Source organism: Hyla sarda, chromosome 10, assembly GCF_029499605.1.
Source record: "Hyla sarda isolate aHylSar1 chromosome 10, aHylSar1.hap1, whole genome shotgun sequence".
NCBI lineage: Eukaryota > Metazoa > Chordata > Amphibia > Anura > Hylidae > Hyla > Hyla sarda.
Genome location: NC_079198.1, coordinates 19,691,208 through 19,716,455, shown reverse-complemented (window position 1 = coordinate 19,716,455; position 25,248 = coordinate 19,691,208). Strand labels below are relative to the sequence as shown.

The 25,248-nt window shown below is 43.5% G+C and overlaps 1 protein-coding gene across 1 annotated transcript; it reads right to left on the bottom strand.

Moving 5' to 3' along the window:
- Positions 1-287: 287 nt before the first annotated feature.
- TOMM40 (translocase of outer mitochondrial membrane 40) lies at positions 288-23,853 on the bottom strand. Its single transcript, XM_056542183.1, has 10 exons — positions 23,716-23,853; positions 20,226-20,429; positions 17,061-17,128; positions 16,034-16,126; positions 13,308-13,409; positions 11,187-11,292; positions 7,820-7,942; positions 4,789-4,865; positions 4,086-4,188; positions 288-1,321 (listed from the first exon to the last, which is right to left on the bottom strand). The coding sequence occupies exons 2-10, from the start codon at positions 20,422-20,424 to the stop codon at positions 1,182-1,184; spliced, it is 1,011 nt and encodes a 336-aa protein (XP_056398158.1). The 5' UTR covers positions 20,425-20,429; positions 23,716-23,853; the 3' UTR covers positions 288-1,181.
- Positions 23,854-25,248: the final 1,395 nt, after the last annotated feature.

Sequence of the window (25,248 nt, the reverse complement as noted above, 5' to 3'; positions counted from 1 at the left end):
CAACTGCCGAGCCGAGAAGTTCGTGACGAATCAAATTTACTGTAAATTCGCTCATCTCTAATCTTATCCCCTATCCTTTGGATAGGGGATAAGATGTCTAGGGGCGGAGTACCCCTTTAACAATAAAACAGAGCTACAATCTCAGAGAGAACTCCTATACACATAGGACAGCTTACTTCCTAAACAGAGCCATGTTTGTCTACATTAGGTGGTTTTTGCTCCTGTAAAAAAATAAAACACACAAGTTCCTTACCCTTTCAGTAGGACACTAGACAAGACATCAGAAATAAGATTCCCATTGCAGAAGTCACTTTATTGGTACTGTACAGGCCCGGCCAGGACTTCGCTTTGGGCTACGTATGTGTTTTGTGTAAAAGATCAATGTCATATTGTTTCTTCTCTTTATAACTTATAAACATGATTTACATCCACGCTCCTAAAGATGGAGATCAGGCGGCGGCAGGACTCACCCCCCCCCCCCCCTCCGACAGCAGCAGCACAAGGTCTATAACAGTGTTTCCCAAAGTAGTGTGCCTCCAAAACTACAACTCCCAGCATGCCCGGACAGCCAACGGCTGTCCGGGCATGCTGGGAGTTGTAGTTTTGCAACAGCTGGAGGTCCACATTTTTGGAGACCACTGGTCCATAAGAACACAGGGCTCCGCTAAGACCCAGAACAGACCCCCCCCCCCTCCTCGACACAACAATTCTCTAGTAAGATGCAGCAGAAAGGTATACAGGCAGCGAACTCACCACATAATGAAGACCCCCCCCCCACCACCACCACCTCTAGATTCACACTTGGGAAGACCCAACGAATGGCTTAGAAGAGAGGGACGATAAAATAAAAACGATTCCCAAGGAGTAGGAAGGACAGACCCATCCCCCATCCAGAACATACATAAAACAGAAGGGGAGATGGAGACAAGGACAGGGCCAGCGCGCTCCATTCTAGGTACCTACAATTAAATATTCACAGACAGGTCCTACACTGCCCCTCCCCTGCCCCAATGATAAAATTAAATTTTATAAAAAATGTGCCTGGCAGGAGTATTGGGGGGGGGGGGGGAGGAAGAGCAAGTTTAGGATCTGGAGGGTTGGGGGCCTTCAGAAAGCAGGAGGGGGAGGTCACATGTCTGGCTGCGGAGGGGAGACCACAAGCTGTGCACGAGAAGCTGATGTTAACCGATGGTCAGGCCAAAGCCGCACTGGAATTTGTTCTTCTTGTGGTTGAGGAAGGCGCCCATGGCTAGCGTGAGGGGCAGCGGCGGGAGCTTCTTTTCTAAGGTGGCCCCGACTACCCAGTTACTGTCCACCGAACCTAAAGGGAAAGAAAAACACAAACGGGTTACAGACCGGAACAATGGACCGGCTGGAGAAGGGACATGAAAAATAACGAAAGGCGAATAAGCGGGTAAACAAATTCTAAAGTGTCATGAAAAATATTCTGCCTTTGGTGTTTATTCACGTTGGTTGCATTATGTAAAAATCTTAAAGGGGTATTCCAGGATTTTTTTTTATTTGACTATGCTACAGGGGCTGTAAAGTTAGTGTAGTTCATAATATAGTGTCTGTACCTGTGTGTGACGGTTTTCTCACAATTTTAATGTGATTTTCACCCCAATATTTATTTTAACAGCATACAAAATGACTGTTGTCTCAGATTTTTCCCAGGTTGCCATGCGGCCGAGACCTGACTTACTAGTCAGCTGATGACAGGGAGCCAGTCTGCTTCAATGGGTGGAGGGATCAATCTGCAACTAATGCAACAGCTGTAGGCACCCTGATTGGAAACCACAGGTCTTTTGAATGGATGCAGCTCATTTATGTTTCAATGGGTGGGGTGGCTGATGTGTGGGAGGGAGGAAAATTGAATTATGGGATTTGTAGGCAAAATGAAAACAAACAGGAAATGCCAGTTCACAAAAAGCTACCACAGTGTTATGGAAATCTCATGACATAGCGCAGATCCTTCCTAAGCATGTCCATTACTTTCTGCCAGGTACGTACTAAAATCACCTTATCGGGGAGAACCCCCTTGAAAGAGTTTCTGGGAATTTCTGTTTTTTCTTATTTTCTATTTTACTAATATTTTTAAAATTATCCTGAAATCTTGCAGTTTCCATTTCGGCCACTAGGCCTAAAACTAAACAGAGACTTCCTGTTCTGTACAGATAATTTCCCAGCAGCCTCCTTATTATCCTCCTAGACAGGATTAAAGTGTAGGGTGACACTAATGTATAAATAAGGATGGATTAAAAGGGGTATTCTGGCTTCATACAGCTTATTCCCTATCCAAAGGAGACCCCAGCGATCTTGGTGCAGCCCCCCGGCATTCTGTGCTGTGAGCTGCCTCCGCGATGGGGACGTGATGTCACAGCCACGCCCCCTCCATTCATGTCTATGGGAGGGGGAGTGATGGCAGTTACGCCCCTTCCCATAGACAAGAATGGAGGGGGTGTGGCCGTGACATCACGTCCCAGTCTCAGAGGCAGCTCACAGCACAGAATGCCAGGGGCTGGACAAAGATGGCAGGGGCCCCCAGCGGCGGGACTCCTGCGATCATACATCGTATTTCCGATCCTCTCTGGTGTGGCTCATGGTACAGGTAATATTTCAGTAAATACCACCTTCGAGGTCCTTGCCTTAAGTTTGCGGCCTTAGTCCCTGAAGTCATTATTAAGGACACTCCACCTACCTCTTACTTTGTCACTGGTGCCGATATGTACCATGACCGCTAAGTCCTCTCCAGCCCCGCCCAGCAACCTGTCAACCCGATCCGCGATGTGCAGAACTCGAGCACCAGGAAAACACTACACACTGTTCGACAATCCATTTTTGCGTATAAGAGGCGGTATGAGGGCTAATTTTTTGCACCGCGATCTGTACATTTATTGATACCACATTTGTGTATATAAAACTTAATTTTTTTAATTTATTTTTTATTTATTATTAAAATATGTGAAAAAAAAAAAAAGCAATTTTGGACTTTTTTTTACGTTCACCGTAGGGGATCATTAACATTAACATTTCAATAGTTCAGACATTTATGCACGCAGCGATACCAAATATGTTTATAAATTTCTACTACTACCCACTACCCCTACCACACACTTTTTGGGGGTAAAATGGGAAAAAGGGACATTTGACATTTTTATTTGTGGGGATTTTTCAAATTTTTGTTACACAGTGTTCGCCGTGATGGTCAAAAAGTTCTGGGGAGGGGGGGGGGGGGGGGGGAATTCTCCATGACAGAAAGAGGTGTAAAAATAACAAACAAGTTATTTCCACCTCTCCTTGTCCCCCCGCAGCGGCCGCGCCAACACTCCAATCCCGTGATTTCTCAAGAGAGTTGGTTGTACCTTTGCAAGGCTCCGTACAATCAGCATTTTTTAGTTTAAGGGTGGGGCTACATGATTAGCTTAGTTGCAAAACTACAACTCCCAGCATGCCCGGACAGCCAAAGGCTGTCCGGGCATGCTGGGAGTTGTAGATTTGCAACAGCTGGAGGCACTCTGGTTGTCAGACAATGTGTTACATTTTATTAAATAAATATTTATCCATTAATCAACTCACTACATATTTGTTTAATATTAGTTACTCTCATTAAAATGATTAGACACTTATCCAGAGCAAGACCATAGACCTATTTTATGAGGATATTTCAATAGAGGGAAAGATCTAGAAGACCAACTTTTTTGGTATACTACAATAGTACAGATATTACATGTGAATGGATTGAGCAGCAAAACCCGACAAGGCCTAAAAGGTGTCTTCTTATTATTAATATATATATATATATATATATATATATATATATATATATATATATATATATATATTTTTTTTTTTTTTTTTTTTTTTTTATACACAGCGCAAAAGAGCAGCCCCCTATTTCTTATTCTGATTGGTTCACAGGTGCAGATTTGTTTCTGAAATTTCTCGGACTGTCCCATTCACACATATGTAGAAATTTCTGCAAACAAATCAGCCACTGAAAAATACAAAAAAGGGTAAACAAAAAACAGTCCTGCAGAAAAGATACACACTGCCCACTGGTGGGGATAAAACATAACTACAATTACCTTTAAAAAGCAGGTTGGCTTTGGGGAGGTCCAACTGGTAACCAAAGGAGACACTAGTGTCCTGCATCCGAGTGCTGGCTTCAAACTCTACTCCTACTTGCAGCTAAATGTAATGGATAGAAGAAACAGAAGGTTACGCTAGGAATGTGAAAATAAAATCTGATAAAACTTGGGTCTTAAAAACCAGCTCTTATTTTGCAGCACATAATACACACACGATACAATGTGACCAGAAATATAATGAGAGAGTGTGAGTATGTGTATGTAAAATATTAGATATAGAGATAGAACCTCTTAGAAGGAAAGGCAGGTGCAGGCGGTGGAAAGGTCCCGGGTTAGGGGTCCTATAGATATCCACACCAAAAAACAGGACCCGGAGCACTCCAATGTATGAAGGTGAAAAAGGAGCTTGAGAAAGACTGCAATTGGGCAGTTGAAACGTTGTTCCTTGATGTTGGGTCAATAAACCTTTTCCACCTTCATACATTGGAGTGCTGCGGGTTATATTATATGGTTGTCACAAATGGCTGCATACAACGATCAACACTGGAAAGAGTATGTCTGCCATGTCCTACGTACATATGAAGAGGACACATATCGATGTCTTATTACGAAAGGATTGGAGAAGAATGGATAAACGACACCAAATCTGCACTGTGTGAATGAGGCGAGAATACTAGTAGACTGAGATCACATGACCTACCTGATCATTGGCTTTATGGTAATACGTTGCATGTGCTCCGGCCTGTCCTAGTGTGAGTGTTCCCGTCCAATTTGGAGCTTCGTGAAAAAAATAAATACATTGTTATAAGAGCAGAGGAAAGTCATTTTAGAAACCTCTGCTGTTACAGGGGGAGATGTATCAAAATCTGTCCAGAGGAAAAGTTGCCCAGTTGACCATTGTAACCAATCAGATCGCTGCTTTCATTTTGCAGAGGCCTTGTTAAAAATGAAAGCAGCGATCTGATTGGTTGCTATGGGCAACTCAGTAACTTTTCCTCTGCACAGGTTTTGATAAATCTCCCCCCCACACAGTACAAAGCAGCTTGGAAACTTGTGTTAGACAAGAAAGAAAGAATTAAAAGGGTTATTCCAAAAATAATAGGATAGGGGGATAACAAGCTGATGGTTGGGGGTCCAAGCACTGGGGCCCCTAATTGATCATGAGATTGGAGGTCAATCGCCTCCCCAAGCAACAGTGCGCAATTTCTATCAGTGTTCTCTGCTCTATGGGAATTGCGAACATTGCTTAGGCTGGGTTCACACCACGTTTTGTTAAATACGGTTCCCGTATACGGTTGGGAGGAGGGGGGGCGGGGCTTAATCGCGGCGCCCGCACTCAGCCGTATTCGGGAACTGTATTTAATGTATGTCTATGAGCCGACCGGAGTGAACCACAGCCTCCGGTCGGCTTCGTTTTCGGCCGTATGCGGTTTCCCGACCGTAGGCAAAAACGCGGTCGACCACGTTTTTGCCTGCGGTCGGGAAACCGCATACGGCCGAAAACAAAGCCGACCGGAGGCTGCGGTTCACTCCGGTCGGCTCATAGACATACATTAAATACGGCTGAGTGCGGGCGCCACAATTAAGTCCCGCCCCCCTTCTCCCATCCATATACGGGAACCGTATTTAACAAAACGTGGTGTGAACCCAGCCTTAAGCACACTGTTCAGAAGTTCCATAGACCGTAAAAAGGAGCATGGCCCAGCATGCCGCTCCATTACCTTGGGGGACATTTGAACTTAAAGGGGTACTCCACTGCTCAGCGTTTGGAACAAACTGATCTGAATGCTGGAGCTGGCAGCTCATGACTCCATAGCCCCGCCCCCTCATGACATTATGCCCGCCCCCTCAAGGCAAGTCTATGGGAGGGGGGCGTGGAAGCAGTCACACCCCCTCTCATAGACTTACATTGAGGGGGCGGTGCGTAACGTTACGAGGGGCAGGGACGGGGCTATGACGCCACGAGCTCCCGGCGCCGGCTCCAGCATTCAGAAAAGTCTGTTTCAAATGCTGAGCAGTGGAGTACCCCTTTAATTTTCGCAATTGGTGGGGGCCTCAGTGGTTGATCTCCTAACTCCAAAGATCAACTAGATGTCCCCAGTAATTGTCAAAGTGGGCAAGTAAAGGGGTTGTCAGTAAACAGCACCACTCATGACCACAGGTTGTGTCTAGTATTATATCTCAGCTCCATTGAAGTTAAAAAGGGGTATTCCAGGCTCCAGAAAGTTAAAGGGGTACTACCGTGCTGACAACATATCCCCTATCTAAAAATCCCACAACCACACGGGGGGGGACCAAGTGAATGACCTGCAGAGAGCTGGGACCATCAGTAACACACTAGGGCCAGGGACTCAAATCATGCAGTGCCAGATGTGTTCCCCTGCTTAAGCCAGTACATGTCCGGGCCCGTCTGCAGTTTGCTGGAGAGCATTTGGATGATCCAGAAGAGTATTGGGAGTGTGTCATATGGTCAGATGAAACCAAAGTACCAGCAACAGTGTGTGAAAACCTTGTGAAGACTTACAGAAAACGTTTGACTCTGTCCTTGCCAACAAAGGGTGTATAACAAAGTATTGAGATGAACTTTTGGTTATTGACCAAATACTTTTTTTCCACCATAATTTGCTAATAAATTCTTTAAAAATCAGACTGTGATTTTATGGATTTTTTCCTCATTATGTGTCTCTGTTGAGGTTATAACCTATGATGAAAATTACAGCCTCTAATCTTTTTAAGTGTGAGAACTTGCACAATTGCTGGCTGACTAAATACTTTTTTGCCCCACTGTAGATGCCTAGTCCATTGGAATCCTATGTAAGCTGCCGGATAAAACTGTATACTTCAAAAATGTGTGCGGCCATTACAGGTGCAATATACACTTTTGCAGCCATTTCATTGTTGCTTCAACGCATATGAAATTTTTCTAAAAAGCAACTTTACAATTGGCGTTGATTAGGACCCCACTTTATATACACACATACACACACACATATATACACAGGTCCCATGCAGACTTGTGCCCCTGGACTTAAAGGGGTACTCCGTCCATAGACATATTATCCCTTATCCAAAGGATAGGGGAGAAGATGTCTGATCGCGGGAGTCTGGCCTCTGGGACCCCACGCGATCTCCACGTGGGCACCCCAGCATTCTAAACATTATGTTAAGAACGCTGACGTCTGTTGGCTGTGGTATGGAGTCATGCCATGCCCCCTCCATTCAACGCCGGGGTGCCCGCACAGAGATTGCAGGGGGGGGGGCGAAGAAGTGTTCCAGCGGCCAGACCCCCACGATCAGACATTTTATCCATGTCTAGGGGCGGAGTACCCCTTTAAAGTCCAGAGAATAGGTGATAAATACGGTTAGTGGCTTAGGGCAGATTTAATTCCATGAGGACACAGACAATTTATATTTTATTTCAAAAATTTTTTCCCCCTCTTTTCCTTTTAACCCCTAGACCAGTGGTCTTCAACCTGCGGACCTCCAGATGTTGCAAAACTACAATTCCCAGCATGCCCGGACAGCCAACGGCTGTCCGGGCATGCTGGGAGTTGTAGTTTTGCAACATCTGGAGGTCCGCAGGTTGAAGACCACTGCTCTAGACAATACAGGGTGTACTTGTCACCCCCTTGCTATGAATAGATCCTGTATCCCAGATAAAAAGACAAAGCCAAACTAGGTGCTGCTTTAGTACTCTCTCAACACTTTTACTATTTCTATTACTAAAATACCTGTGTATCTTCCTGCTAGAGACACGACTGTTCCCTCCTCCCCAGGACGCTTGTGGTAGACTAGTTCACCTCCCATTGCCAGATTAGGAGTAATGCTCTGCAGATAGTGAGCGACTACGATACCTAAAAAGGAAAAATGCAAAGAGCAGCTTTAGTTTAATGTAAAATATTCATTCAAATATTATTTATTTATGCAATAATTAATAAATAAAATGCAATGATAAATAATATATATATATATATATATATATATATATATATATATATATATATATATATATATATAATTTTATTTATTTAAAAAAAACTTTTTTATTTTTTATATATATGTGAAATAAAGATTGGATGAATTTTATGTGCTGCTGGGAGTTTTTTTTCCCCCTCTGTTGGCATTTTTAATATAAGTAAAGGCTGTTGCTCACACATCAGAGACGACCACGTTCTAAACGCCCCAGGTTCTGCTCCCAGCAAACATCTCATTTCACCAGGGAAAGCAGTTGTTGCAGGGTAAACGCAGTATTGCACTGGAGCCATTCAGATGAATAGCTGTCCATGTAACACCAGGATCGCTCAAGTCTAGCAGCACAGAAGCCATTGTCATACAGCGGATCTCATTTTCCCATTACGACATCCACAGATCATAAGAGATAAACATTTTAAACAGTTCTTTGGTTCCATAGACCAGTGTTTCCCAAGCAGTGTGCCCCCAGCTGTTGCAAAACTATAACTCCCAGCATGCCCGGACAGCCTTTGGCTGTCCGGGCATGCTGGGAGTTGTAGTTTGGCAAAAGCTGGAGGCACCCTGGTTGGGAAACACTGACATAATCACTTACTATTGTAAACTCTAAAGCTTCTATGTCTATATACACACGTGACAAAAATGCTGCAGAGGATTTGTTCCGGTTAAATTAAGCAGTGCATCACAGTACCAGGCATGTGAATGAGATTTTTTTTCAATCCCATCCAACATGCTGTGGAAATGCAGCACTACTATACCACAGTAGACGGGTGCCAGCTCCTCAGGCTCGATCACAGCCAATTGATAACTTGAAAAAAGCTCCATTGAGGGGCTGAAACGTCGCACTGTTTGACATGTGGAATAAATAAGTAATTTTTTTGGACATTTGGAGTGCCGCACCATTTTTTTGAAGATATATAATATATATATATATATATATATATATATATATATATATATATATATATATATATATATTATATATATATATATATATATATATAATTTTTTTTTTTTTTTTTTCACAATGGATATTATCCCTTCAACATGGCGAAGCTGCAATAATAGCTGTGTGTTATACACGCATCCACTGCATGTTTTCTTCATTTAAAGGGGTACTCTGCAGGAAAACATCTTATCCCCTATCGTAAGGATAGAGGATAAGATGTCTGATCACTGGGGCTCTGGAGCTGGGGACCCCCGCGATCTCCAGGTCAGCAGCGGCAGTGTCCAGAACACGGAAGATTGAAGCTTCTGTTTTTTTTGTGATGTCACACTATGCCCCTCCATTCAGGTCTGTGGGAGGGGATGTGAGGGCTAATATGTAGCCGCAGGGATGTGGAATTCCTATCAGCCGAGACATACAGTTCCAGGCGCCGGGCAGGTGAATTTTTCCGTTGCCCTTAGTCCTGCTTCGGGGCAAGCAGGGCCGAACCTGACAACGAGGAGGCGACAACAGCTCAATACCAAAGTGGTACAGATACAAAAAAAAAAAAAAATGATTATGGCGCAAAAAAGGAGCCCTCATACAGCCTGGTATGCGAAAAATTATACTGACGGAAACTATAGAATTTTGGTATTGCTGTAATCAGGCGACCTAAAGTATCAAAACAACATGTTATCTCAACCACAAGGAAAATAGTGTCGAAAAGAAAACCACCAAATCTGCTAAATTATCTTTTACTATTTCAATTTCACTTCACCGACATTATAATAATTTATTATATATTATATATTTATATTATATTATATTATATATTATATTTTTATATTTATATTATATTTTTATATTTATATTATATTTTTATATTTATATTATATTTTTATATTTATATTATATTATATATTTATATTATATATTTATATTATATTATATATTTATATTATATTATATATATTACATACACACACACACACATACATTCTCCAAGCCCCCCAAAAAAATGTGTTATTGAAAAATTAAAAGGTATCATAGTAGGTAGTTATGGCTATTATAGGGCGAGGAGGAAAATACGAGAGTGTAAAAGCAAAATTTGGCCCGGACAAGTGGAGCGTCATGAGGGACAGGTAGATTTTGCTCCGTTTTAGTCCTGTGGACAAGTAGTTTTTTTATTAAAATTTCCACACCCCTGAGCCGTCACGCCTCCTCCCAGAGACCTGAATGCAGGGCGCATGGCAGCTGTCGTCAGCAGTCATCCGGCACAGAGTGAAGTTCGCTCCGTGCACCGGATGACTGGGGTGCCGCAGCAGAGATCGTTGGAAGTCCCGCCACGGGGGACTCCTGCGATCTTTGCTGCGGCACTCCAGTCATTAGACATCTTATCCCTATCCTTTGTATAGGGGATAAGACGATTTCTGGCAGAGTACTCCTTTAACATAGATAATGTTGAAAAAAAAAAAAAACTGACATCTTGTTAACCCGCACTCAACCAATATACTGGGTTATAGTGTTGGTGAACAGCTCAAAAAAGAAGGGTTACTTACATTAATCTGTGAAGTACTTGCAGAGTTATGTCTGTTTATATCTTCTTTCTATCGCGCAGCTCTGTGTAATTGGAGGTGAGGAGACGGCACACCGAGCTCCCTTGGCTCCTCAATATTCACCACTTGGCCCTCCCCTTTGCTGAATATTGGCAGTCTCTACACTCTCACGCTACTAGGACGTGAGAGCCTGCTGGAGCCTACACTTGGAAGGTAGCGGCTCACCCCCACCGGCAGGCTAGTGAAGAAACTTTGCATATTAACGAGAGGAGCGGGCCGGGCTGATAACATGGTTGAGGCAAGGGAGCTTGGCGAGCCGGTTCCCCACCTCCATTTAACAGAGCAGCGCAATAGGAACAAAGATATCTACGCTCATGTGTCACGCTCATGTGTCACGCTCATCCAGGGATTGAAAAACGTTGCTACTTTTTTTTCCAGAAACAGCACCACTTTTGTTCTCAGTTTGGCCATTGCATTGCAGCTCAGTACCAGTGAAGTGAGTAAAGCAAAGTGGTAATACCACACACAACCTGAGGACAGGTGTGGTGCGGTGTTCGGAAGAAAGCAGCTATGTTTTTCTAATCCTGGATAACCTTAAAACACATGAACGTAACCTTGTAGAGAAAGTAATGTTTAGAATCTGCTCACCAGATCCCACCAATACATCCGGGTTGCCCAGGGTGACTGCTGCGGTGAAATCTTCTCCTCTGTATTCTGTATCTATCTGCCAGTTCACAAACTTGGACAGCTGAGTCTAGAAAGAAAAAACGAAAATGAATTACTACCGGGGAGAAAGATACCAGATTATGGAACACTATAACCAATATAAGGATTTTTTTAGCGTAATTTTATGAGAACCAGTACAAAAAGAAAAATTTGGAATTGGGGGTGTCCGGTTATTAAAGGGGTACTTCACTGGCCAGCGTTCGGAAGTAAATGTTCCAAACGCGGTTTTCTGCCACACTCCTCATGACATCATGGCCACGCCCCTCAATGAAAGTCTATGGGAGGGGGAGTGACTGCCGTCACGCCCCCTCCCATAGACTATCGAGGGGCGTGGCCGTGATGTCACGAGGGGCGTGGCACAAAACAGCATTTGGAACATTTACTTCTGAATGCTGGCCAGTGGAGGACCCCTTTAAAAATGTATACTATTCTATTCTGTCTATCCACAGGATTGGGGATAAGTATCTGATCAACCACTGAGCTCTCCGGAATGAGGACAGTCTCTTAGAGCGTTCCGGACCCCACCTTCCAAGACGACCTGGTCTCGGCAGTGACAGCCCGCTCAGCCAATGAACAGCTGCAGTGATGTCCCGCCTCCACCAGTGATTGGCCGAGCAGGCAGTCATGGCCGAGACCAGGTCGTCTTGGAAGGTGGGGGCCGGAACGCTGTGAGGTAAGAGACAGGCCTTTATCTGGAGATTGCAGGGGGTCCATCCGCTGGGTTAGGGGATATGTTTTTAATAAGCAGGGTTGTCAGGTTTCAGGGGTTTGTACACGCATATAGGGAGATTTATAAAAGCCTGTGTAGACGATGAGCTGCACAGTTGCCCATAGTAACCAGATCGCTTCTTTCATTTTTAAAAAGGCCTCTGAACAAAGAAGCCATCTGATTGGTTGCTATGGACAACTGCACCACTCTTCCTCAGCACGTTTTGAATCTCCCCATTGTGTATGCTGCAGATTTTATGCTGTGTTTATTTATACTGATTTATTCTCCTTATATCCTTAAAGAGTACCTGTCATGATCTTGTTAAATTTTATAATCCTCCCAGTTCACTTCCCCCTTCATGATAAACCTCCCCCTGCCTTTATTTTTTTTTATTACTTTTTAGTTTTCTACCTTGATATTGCTCTGTATTGTAGGCTCAGTCAGATTCAGACTGGGAAGGGGCGTTCCCCAGCAGGTGTGACATCATCTGAAGCCATACAGGGGAGAACTTCCTCCCTCATTCTGCAACACACAGCCCAGAGCAGTTCATTGTGAGTTGAGCTATAATTGGCTAAGGCTGCACACAGACCCCCCACCACTCCAGACTGCATTTCCTGATTTTAGACTTCTGCCAGGCCAGCAGGAGTCCACAGTCTGTGCAAGAGATGTGTGGGAATTGTGCTCTGGACAAGTAGGGAGACACCTAGTGGCAGCTTTTTTAAACACAAAACATAGGAAACGGTTTATTTGTTTTTAAAGAAAGTACATTAGAAAGATTTTTTTATTTACTATAAAGGAGTGCAATAGCAAAAAAAAGTTTTAATAACAGTGCCCATTTAATGTGAACACACACAAGGGATCAGGTAGACTAAACAAAATCAGATCACTTTACGATTGGTCCGACCTCTGGGATAACAACTGAGAATAAAAAGTGCCTTACCCCACATATCAGTGCCTAACTGTGCATAACACTGCAGCTGGCCTCATATAGGTTAAAGGGGTACTCCCCTGGAAAAAAAAAATTTAAATCAACTGGTGCCAGACTCTTTCCTAGGACTGTATCCACCTTTTCCAGCCCACCGGAGCACCTGAAAGCTGAACTAATTTATGCAGGAAAAGTCAGCAACCGTCGAGCTGAGAAGTTCGTGACGAATCAAATTTACTGTAAGTTCGCTCATCTCTACCCATGATCCTAAAGTGACGGCAGATTCTATATGCAATCATTTTAGGTAATACTGCTTTACATATGTGGAAAAGGTAAGGGAGAGAGATCAAAGGCAAATTAAATGATAAATTACAGAAGGATGGCAATATCCGCTTCTTTCATCTCTTACCTGTAATGCCACCTTTGATCTAACGTGCTGAGATAACTGATGAATTATTTGTGCATTCAGGCTGCCATTGTTATCCAGATCACCTACTAATACTGGGAATGCCTAGAGAGAAGAAATAAAAAGATAAAAATAAAAAATAAGTTACAGAAACGTGCAGCTCATACACTGTCATGGGTTCTCTGCCTTTGTTACACAGGACTGCACCACAATGGAGCACGGAATAAAAAATAAAAAATAAATTAGGACTTTAAAATCCTGGTTCTGAATAATAACCACTTCTGGAGAAGACTGTGCAACCCAGTGTTTTCCAACCAGTGTGCCTCCAGCTGTTGCAAAACTACAACTTCCTGCATGCCCGGACAGCCTTTGGCTGTCCGGGCATGCAGGAAGTTGTAGTTTTGCAACAGCTGGAGGCACACTGGTTGGGAAAACACTGGTGCAATGTAATATCAGAACAGCCACCAGAACCATCTCACAACCTACAGAATAAGTGCCAGATAACACAGGACACCTTCAGAGGTCTTGTGGAGTCCATGTTTTTAAAAGGGTACTCCGCTAGAATTTTTTTTTTCCTCCGAATTAACAGGTGCCAGAAAGTTAAACAGATTTGTAAATTACTTCTATTAAAAAATAAATAAATAAATAAAATAATAAATAAATAAAAAAAATCAATCCTTCCAGTACTGATCAGTCTGACCACAGTGCTCTCTGCTGACATCTCTGTCCGTGCCAGGAACTGTCCACAGCAGGATAGGTTTGCTATGGGGAATTACTCCTACTCTGGACAATTCCTGACATGGACAGAGGTGTCAGCAGAGAGCACTGTGGTCAGACAGAAAAGAACAACTCAACTTCCTATTTTGTATACAGCAAGTACTGGAAGGGTTAAGATTTTTTAATAGAAGTAATTTACAAATCTGTAACTTTCTGGAGCCAGTTGAGGTGAAAAGAAAATAGTTTTTCCACAGTAGTACCCCTTTAACCCCTTAAGGACCAAGCGTTTTTTTGCACTTTCATTTTGTCCTCCTCACCTTTTAAAAATCATAACCCTTTGAATTTTGCACCTAAAAATCCATCTAATGTCTTATTTTTTGCACCACCAATTCTACTTTGTAATGACATCAGTCATTTTACCCAAAAAATCTACGGCGAAACAATAAAAAAATCATTGTGCGACAAAATTGAGGAAAAAAAAATGCATGTAACTTATGGGGGCTTCCGTTTCTACGCAGTACATTTTCCTGTAAAAATTAACCCTCTATTCTATAGGTCTACACGATTAAAATCGTATATAGGTTGGATATTGTCGGACTTCTGGAAAAAAATAATAACTACATGCACGAAAACGAATATGTTTAAAATTGTCATTTTCTGACCCCTATAACTTTTTTTTTCCACGTACGGGCGGTATGAGGGCTCATTTTTTATGCCATGATCTGAAGTTTTTATCTCTATCATTTTTGTATTGATCTGACTTCTTGATCGCTTTTTATTCATTTTTTTATGGTATAAAAGGTGCCCAAAAATACCCTATTTTGGAATTGGAAATTTTTTTGCGCGTACGCCATTGACTGAGCGGTTTAATTAATTATATTTTTTTATAGTTTGGACATTTACGCACGCAGCGATACCACATATTTATTTTTAATAATTATTTTTTTTTTTTTTTTTTTTTTTTAAATGGGAAAAGGGGGGTAATTCAGACTTATTAGGGAAGGGGTAAAATCATCTTTATTAAAGAAAAAAAAATTTTCTTCCACAATATTATAGCCCCCATAGGGCAGTATACTGATTAAATACACTGATCAATGGCATTGCAATACATTGATCACTGTTATCGGCAGTTGATTGCTCAAGCCTGGATATCAGGCTTGGAGCAATCAATCACCGATCGGACACGCAGGAGGCAGCTGTAAGAAAGTCTGCAGTTTCAAATCCTGAACATGAAATATGTGCAGGATACTGTATATGTGGAAAAAAAAATGCAAGCATATTACAACCTGGCTCCATTTAAATGAAAAAGGAGCTGAGCTGCAATACCACACACAACCCGAGGACAGGTGTGGTGCTGTTTTTGAAGAAATCAGCTTTATTTTTTAATCCTGTATAATGCTTACCCTTTCAGTACTTTCTAGCAGCTGTATGCTACAGAGGAAATTCATTTATTTTTTAATCTTTTTTGTCTTGTCTACAGTGCTCTCTGCTGACACCTGATGCCCGTATAAGGAACTGTCCAGAGCAGGAGAAAATCCCCATAGCAAACCTATGCTACTCTGGACAGTTCCTGACATGGACAGAGGTGTCAGCAGAGAGCACTGTGGACAAGACAAAAAAAGAAATTCAAAAAGAAAAGAATTTCCTCTGTAGGATACAGCTGCTAAAAAATACTGTAAGGGTAAATGTTTTAATAGAAGTAATTTACACATCTGTAACTTTCTGGCACTATATATATATATATATATATATATATATATATATATATATATATATATATAATTTTTTATTTTTTTTTAAATATATATATTTTCCATCGGAGTACCCCTTTAAGTCTGAAGGTGGATTGGATACTGGTGCTCAATTGTTACTTTCTTATTGTGGTTTTATTGTTATGGTTGATCGGTGTAGGTTTCAGAACCTCCGTTTACTGACCGCCCTCGCATCCCAAGGATTGCCAAAGAACCAGAATCTCTGCTTATAACAGGACAAGACATTTAACCACATCTTACCTCAGTTGGGCTCAGCTGCTTTGTTCCTACATATGTGGCTCCAAAATGATAATTTGAGTCGCCAACGGTGCTGAGTGAGATTGTGTGATTTACCTGGAACACAAAACTAATAGTTATTTTAAAAAAAATAAAAAATCAGAATGGTGGCACAATCTTAACTTGACTGAACACAATATAGGACTGCATGTAATATAGAGAGCGTAAAAAGGGGTTAAATCACTGAGGACATGCAGCTGGGATATGCAAATACTCAGAGATCAGTCCTCTAACATCCCTTTCGGCTTCACGGACACGGTTGGTCCATAATCAAAAGCTGACCAATCAAGTAATATTCCACCAAAGACTTGAGAGGAAACCCTTTTAAGAAGTGCACTCCACTCCCCACCATTCAGAACATTTAGTTCCGAACGCTGGGTGCGGGCTTCGGGAGTAGCCTCACACCCCGCCCCCTCAATGCAAGTCTATGGGAGGGGGCACCCCCTCCCATAGACTTGCACTAAGGGGCAGGGTGTGACATCACAAGGGGCAGGGCTATGACATCACAAGGAACGTGGCGAATCCCTGAAGCCCGCACCCAGCACTGGGGAGTGGAAGACTGGGTAGTGTCTGGACAAAATTATTATTATAATTTTTTTTTTTTTTTTAAATCAACCGGTGTCCAAAAGTTAAACAGATTTGTAAATTACTTCTCTGCCTGTCCACAGTGCTCTCTGCTGACACCTGTCTGTCTGTCTCAGGAACTGTTCAGAGTAGGAGCAAATCCCCATAGCAAACATGCTGCTCTGGACAGTTCCTGACATGGACAGAGATGTCAGCATAGACATCTCAGCATAGAGCACTGTGGTAAGACAGAAAAGAACAGCTCAACTTCAGCAGCTGATAAGTACTGGAATGATTAAGATTTTTAAACAGAAGTCATTTACAAATCTGTTTGTCTTTCTGGCACCAGTTAATAAAAAAAAATAATAATAATTAAAAATTGTTTTCCACTGGAGTACCCCTTTAAGACTCTTAATAAAATCCTTACCTGGAAATAATTGCTCAACCCCTTATTTACAGTCAGTTTCACTCCTTCCATCTGCATGGGGAATAACTCTGAAAATGAGAAGTCAGAAAACAGATTACAAAAATAACAAAAAAAAAAAGTTTATTTTTTATTTTTTAACTGTTTGTTAAATGTAATATGGCGGCTGCAGGCTCCTGGCGTATTGTTTAGAGCAGGGGTACTCAACTATTTTTAGTGAGGGTCTGCTTATCCAGGTCTGATATCCGGGGAAGGTCCGAGCTGAACGCTAAGGCCTGGTTCACAAATAGCGGCCTCAGTGCCATGAAGGAAAGAGCAAACGAGCAACTATGGAGGATGTATGACCTGAATACTGTCACACACTGTACCCCTGAAAATAATACTGCCGCACACTGTGCCCCTGAACATAATACTGCCGCACACTGTGCCCCTGAACATAATACTGCCGCACACTGTACCCCTGAACATAACACACTGCCACACTGTACCCCTGAATATATTACTGCAACACACTGTACCCCTGAACATAATCCTGCCACACACTGTACCCCTGAACATATTACTGCCACACACTGTACCCCTGAACATAATCCTGCCACACACTGTACCCCTGAACATAATCCTGCCACACACTGTACCCCTGAACATAATCCTGCCACACACTGTACCCCTGAACATAATCCTGCCACACACTGTACCCCTGAACATAATCCTGTCACACACTGTACCCCTGAACATAATCGTGCCACACACTGTACCCCTGAACATAATCCTGCCACACACTGTACCCCTGAATACTACCACACACTGTACCCCTGGTATATCACTGCCACACACTGTTCCCCCTGAATATAATAATGCCACACACTGTACCCCTGAACATAATCCTGCCACACACTGTACCCCTGAATACTACCACACACTGTACCCCTGGTATATCACTGCCACACACTGTTCCCCCTGAATATAATAATGCCACACACTGGGCCCCTGGTATATTACGGCCACACACTATGCCGCCAAATACATTTTTCGACAAACACTTTGTCCTGTACCGACTAAATGTACCACTGTGCCCCCAGAATTAGTGATGCCACTGTGCCCCTACATGAACATTGCCACTGTGACTCTCCAGCTGTTGCAAACTACAACTACCATCATGCAGACAGAAGGTCATGATGGGAGCTGTAGTTCTACAACAACTGGAGAGTCCCATCCCAGGTGCCGCGCTGCTCTGGTCTCTTCTAGTCAGGCCTGGCCAGAGCAGATAATGCAGGCAGTGCTAATCGTGCTGTTAGCCGCGGCTATTCATTTGTAACGGTGTCTTAAAGACAGCTATACAAATGAATGAGGTGAGATCCGGCTGGAGGTCCAGATGACTGGCGACCGTGGACTAGATCTGGACCGCGGTCCGCCAGTTGAGTAGCCCTGGTGTAGACCCAGTATAGGGTTAAAGGCAGGAAGATCATTCCATAAAGAACTGGTGCTGCTTATTCCTGGGACTGTTCCTTAAAAATTTACAATGCAAAGGGGTAAAAATATCTTGATTTAGACAGTGATAAATTCTGCGTCCTGCAGGACGCAGAATTTATCACTGACTAAATCAAGATATTTTTTCCGCCTGTTTGCATAGCTGTACATCATGTGTACTTCCCCATATTTATCAAAAAGGTGCTCGTTCTTCATAAACAGATAAATAGCTAACATTAAAGCAAGTTTAAAATCAGCTACCCTTGCAAAAGTCAAAGCTCTTTTGAATTCAACCACACTAACTTATTGAGAAAGAATGTAGGCGTAAAAGTCGCTAAATTTTAGCGCAATTTACACATTGCACAACAATTTTAATAAAAATTTTAAAAAAGCCTGGTTAAAACTAATGATAAACTACAGTCTCCTTATCACAGACAGAACGATGAAAGGCGACACCAGTATATATAGATAAGAAAGGTACACACAATAGCTGCTGCTCACAGCTCAGCCTCCCCCTCTAAAATGACCTTTGCAAAGGTAACCGTGAGCTCCGACACCCTTCCTATTCGTATAAATAAGACAGCTTCAGTTCACTGTCAAAACGTCCATGGGTCCTGCTGTAAATAAGATCTTTAAATGCTGTTAAAAACAGCTCAAGATGGCTGCCCCCATAACATAGAAATAAATAAAAAAAAATTAAAAAAAAACACACGTGTTTCAGTATCTGGTTTTGATCAGAAAGAAATTAGACATTACATTCCCTTTAAATTATGGCCAAACAAGCTAATGGGGTCTAGAACATATGAAGAAGACTATACAAGACCTATAGGTTTCCATACAGCTTATTTAGGTGTTTTTTTCAGAAAATACTGCCACAAAAAAAAATAAAAAATAAAAAAAATAAAAAAAATAAAAAAATGCCCCCCTCATTTTACACTCACTAGATGCAGTTTTTGTGAAGTTATATAAAAAATAAAAAAAAAAGAATAATAATAATAATCAGTATTACTATAGTATTTTGCCTCTGTGCTTTTATTAAAATGTATGTGATACATTCGTCATGTGACTTGAATTCTATTGAAGAAATCCTTGAGAAAAGAAAAAAAAAAAAAAAAAAAAACATCAAACCCGCATTTGTATTTTGTTGGAGTTTTTTTTCATTCTATAAAAGTCTATGGGACAAAAAAATTAAAAAAATTAAAAAAAAGCTGTAGTCTCATATTGGAAAGGGGAAGTATAACAATCCCTAAAGGGGTACTCCGCTGCTCAGCGTTTTGGAACAAACTGTTCCAAACACTGGAGCCGGGCGCTCGTGACATCATAGCCCCACCCCCTCAATGCAAGTCTATGGGAGGGGGCGTGACAGTCGTCACGCCCCCTTCCATAGACTTGCATTGAGGGGGCGGGGCTATGGAGTCACGAGCTCCCGGCTCCAGTGTTCAGAATACTTTGTTCCAAACTCTGAGCAGCGGAGTACCCCTTTAATATTACCCCCTTACGCACATTTTCCACTGCAGAAAATATGCAACATATCTGCAATGTGTGTTCCTGGCCTGAGAAGTTCACAGTACACACCCTGTATGACAGCAGAATCACATGATGTGACCTAGACAAATCACTCAGATGCCCGCTGTCACATGACTTCTGTCTGCCTCGCCGCTATCCGTCAGGTCACGTCGCCACACATAGATCTCTCACCTTTACATTTACGGTGACATTCCTCAAAGGTGCCAGGATTAGGTAACCGCTCTTCCTGTGGTTCTTTCTTCTCAGCAGCAGGGCCAATGCCCGAAACCGGGGGCATAGTAAATCCAGGGGGAACCGTCACTAAGCCAGGGGCTGGGGGAGATCCGGCAGACGGGGGCGCAGGAGAACTGGCAGCTAAAACGTTCCCCATATTTGCTGTAGGAGAAAAATAACAGAATTAAAATAAAGTAGTAGTCCAGGCAATAAATATCCAGTAGTTGCCCAACTTAAAGGCGCTATCCTCCAGATAAGTCCGACACCAGGAACCTCTACCAATCACAGGCAGTGCAGGAAGCTGTAGTGTTGTCCACCTACCTGCTCCATTGGATTGGACAAAACACATTATCCTGCTTTGCCCTCTGCCTGTACGTTCACATGCTGGGCATGAACCGGTATAGCAGTGTTTTTCCCAAGCAGGGTGCCTCCAGCTGTTGCATGCGCAGTGTACTCAGACATCACGGCTACTCGGCAGCTCGCAAGCTGGGAGTGGCTACTTGGAACGGCGGATTCCCGCTGCAAACAGGCCAGGAGGCGGCAACAGCTGGAGGCACAGTACGGGTCTGGTCACCGGCGGATCCGCAGCGTAAAATACGCTGTTGATCCATTACGTGTGACCCCTACCCTTAAAGGGGTATGCCGGTGGAAAACTTTTTTTTAATTTTAAATCAAGTGTTGCTAGAAAGTTAAAGGGGTATTCCAGGATTTTTTTATTTTTTTTTATTGACTATGCTATCAGGAACTGTCCAGAGCGGGAGAAAAATCCCCATAGCAAACCTATGCTGCTCTGGACAGTTCCTGACACGGACAGGTGTCAGCCGAGAGCACTGTGGACAAGACAAAAAAAAAATTCAAAAAGAAAAGAACTTCCTGTGGAGCATAAAGCTGCTAATAAGTACTGGAAGGATAAAGATTTTTTAATAGAAGTAATTTACAAATCTGTTTAACTTTCCGGCACCAGTTCATTTAAAAAATAAATAAAAGTTTTCCACTGGAGTTCCCCTTATTCCAGCCACACATCACCATCACTTATCTAAGGGCATCTATTAGTCCAGTGTTTCCCATTCAGTGTGCCTCCAGCAGTTGCAAAACTACAACTCCCAGCATGCCCGGACAGCCAAAGGCTGTCCGGGCATGCTGGAAGTTGTAGTTTTGCAACAGCTGGAGGCCCCCTAGTTGGTAAACACTTTATCAGTCATACAGGTACATGGGAAGGGTCTCTTTTTGGTTACCACAAGTACCAGCAGGCAACTTTGCAAGAATACTGTAGGGCTGAGCCGATCTACTGTAAGGGAACGTTCACACTTACATAATCCGCAACAGAATTTTCACAGCGGATTATGAGGGAGATTTATCAAAACCTGTCCAGAGGAAACGTTGCTCAGTTGCCCATAGCAACCAATCAGATCGCTTCTTTCATTTTTCACAGGCCTTGTTAAAAATGAAAGAAGTGATCTGATTGGTTGCTATGGGCAACTGGGCAACTTTTCCTCTGGACAGGTTTTGATAAATCTCCCCCTTTCTACCCATTGACGTCAGTGAGTCTGCAGAATATTATGTAAGTGTAAACGTTTCGGACGGTGCGTTCACACTGGACTGAAATACTGCAGACCAGTAACGGACTGTCCTGAATAATTTCAATAGGGAAGATAAAATCTCCAAAAGAAAAAGCTGCAGCATTAAAATCCTGTGTGAACACAACCTTCGGATACGTTCACACGGCCTCGTCTCCCATTGCTGGTCTTCCGCAGCCGACTTTCCGCAGGAGACCCCATTGAGGTTAATATAACCTGCTGCAGATTTTCCGTTACAGAAATTCTGCTGCGGAAAATTGGTTGCAGAACACCTGCGGCAGCTAAACCGGGCAAGACGCTTGTTACCCGCCAGCGTTAACATACCCTTAGGCCGGGTGCACACTACGGAAGTTCCTGTGAAGCAGAGTCCCATGGTTGGCAATGGGATTCCGCTGCACAGTGCGCACTGCTGAGTTTTCGAGGCCCGGAAAATCTGCTCGAAAAATTCAATGTTCTGGCAGATTTCCGCTCTGCAGACATTGCCGTCTATGGCTGCACCATCCTAGAGCCGAATGAAATTCCAAAGTGTGAACTCATCCGTAGAGCGGCAAATGGGGAATTAAAGGGGTACTCCACCCCTAGACATCTTTTCCCCTATTTAAAGGATAGGGGATAAGATGTGTGATCACGGGGATAAGATGTGTGATCATGTGTGATCGCGTGATCTCCCAGCACCCGGCGTTCTTTTAGAACACTGGTTGCGGCACCGGAGGCTTGCGACGTCATGGTTATGCCGAATCCCCCCCCCCCCCGTGACGCCACGCCACCTCGGCAATGCATTTCCTGGAGGATTCCACATAAAGAACGGATCTTTTTGCGGACACGGAAATCTGGTGAAATTCCACCGGGTGCACAGCGCAACAGAATCCCATTAAGTACGACTGGGGCTCTGCTGTCGCGGAATCTCCAGTGGAATTTCGCGCTGAACTTTCGGACGTGTGAACACAGCCTTACAGTAGATTGGCTCAACACTACAGTATTTTTGCAAAGTTGCCTGCGGTAACCGAAGAAATTTGACCCTTGCCATGTACCTTCACGGCTGATGCAGTGTTTCCCAGCCTGTGTGCCTCCAGCTGTTGCAAAACTACAACTCTCAGCATGCCCGGACAGCCAACGGCTGTCCGGGCATGCTGGGAGTTGTAGTTTTGCAACAGCTGGAGGCATACTGATTGGGAAACACTGCATCATTCACCCAGCAATCCATGACAATTGTACTGCAGAGGCCTGAATTTAGAATTTTTGCGGGGTGTACCATCGGGTGCATGGTGCAGCAGGACCCCAAAACTAAAACTCCCAGCATGCCTTATTTTTATTTATTTTTTAAAAGACTTAGTGGGGGGGGGTTTAGTTTCCTATCTTTAATGACCTAAATAGCAATCCTCACAATGCACACAGTAGGAAGAATTGTGATTAAAAGGGGTAAATCCAGCATTAGAAAAACAGCACCACCCCTGTCTTCAGGTTGTGTGTGGTATTGCAGCTCAGTTCATTGAAGTTAATGGAACCGAGGTGTAATACCACACACAAACTGAGGACAGGGGTGGCACTGTTTTGTGAAGAAATTTCCTGCTATTTTTATTTTATTTTTTCTATTACTGGACAATGTATTTTTTTCCCCCCTAAACATCCCAGACCAGACATGATAGAGTCAGGGGGGAGAGGGCAGGGCCCGTCCACCCTACAGTCCCAGGGGCCCCTAGAGCACTCGTCCCCTCCATGTTCCCATAACCTTCCCACCATGTCCCATTCATACAGTGTGCACCGGTCACATGTCGTCTCCCTTTCTCTGCGGTTACACGTGACCCCCCCTCCCGTTATCGCCCCCCCCTCGTCCCGACCACCCCGCACCCCACTGCCCCCCATCTCCATACCTCTTCTCTTTCCTGCTTGGGGGGGGCTCTAGGGAGTTTTTCACATTCACTCACACACGATACGCGCAGCCGAACTTGCTAGCCATGCAAACCCCGCCTCCTCTCCCAGGTTATTGAGAGAAAAAAACAAGCCCCGCCCCAAATTCTCACATTCATAGGCTCGTCGCTCCTGTCAATCAACCGGCTTCTCGCGGCGCAATCTAACCTGCGCGGTGGTCTCCTCTGATTGGATGGTTGCCCGGCAAACCAGGCTTGCCATTGGTCGAAACAGGAACTGAGGTCGCAGGGCAAGGTCATGTGAGCCGCCCCACAGTTCCACACGTTTTTTTTTTCTTTTCGCCATTTTTCAGGTCGTTGTTATGGTGACCGTGACGTTCCACGGGCGACTTCTGATGACGTATTGAGCCACGCCTATGCGATTTACGTAATCCCTGGAGCTCTTAAAGCGCTGTTCGTGAGCAGTGCATGCTGAGACCTGTGGTTCTACATTATTTAGCGAACCATGGGGGAGATTTATCAAAAGCTGTGCAAAGGAAGAGTTGCCCATAGCAACCAATCAGATCGCTTCTTTCATTTTGCAGAGGCCTTGTTAAAAATGAAAGAAGTGATCTGATTGGTTGCTATGGGCAACTGGGCAAGTTTTCCTCTGGACAGGATTTGATAAATCTCCCCCTGTATTTTGGAATTCTATGTGGATCACTGTTACCCCAACCAGGATGCCTCCAGTAGTTTTGCAACAGTAGTTTTGGATGGGAAACACTGGTGTAAGTTGTTTGGATGGGAATTTAACCCCTTAGTGTCACATTCTAAAATCTATAACTTTATTTTTACAGCGTTCACCACGTGGGCTTAATCATGTTGTATTTTTATATAGTCCAGGACATTAACACATGGCGATACCAAACATGTAAAGGGTTTCTTTTTTTTATAAAATGTTTAGGGGATTTTTATATTTTAATTTATGCTTTTTTTTTTTTTTTTTTTTTTGGGGGGGGGGGGGGGGGGTTGTTATTATTCGATTAAAGAGTAACTATCATCGAACCATATTTTCTAAACTAACTCAGATTATATTCCCTAACTACTCCTAACACCCCTCCTGACCTTAAATTTTTTTTTCCAAGCTTTAAAGGGGTACTCCGTTGCTAAACATCTTATCCCCTATCAAAGGGACCCCTGCGATCTCTCCTGCAGCACCCCAGTTTTTCAGCTGCACAGAGAGAGGATCGCTCTGTGACTGATGACGGGTGATGCAGGGGATGGAGTGTGTCGGGATGTCGCTGCTCCGCCTCCTCGTAACGTCACGCCCCACCCCCTCAATGCAAGTCTATTGGAGGGGGCGTGGTGTCCGCCACACCCCCTCCCATAGACTTGCATTGAGGGGGTGGGACATGGCAGCATGAGGGGGCGGAGCCATGACATCACAATACTCCGTCCCCTGCATCACCCGTCATCAGCCACAGAGCGATTCTCACTCTGTGCAGCTGAAAAACGGGGGTGCTGCAGGAGAGATCGCTGGGGTCCCCATCGGCAGGA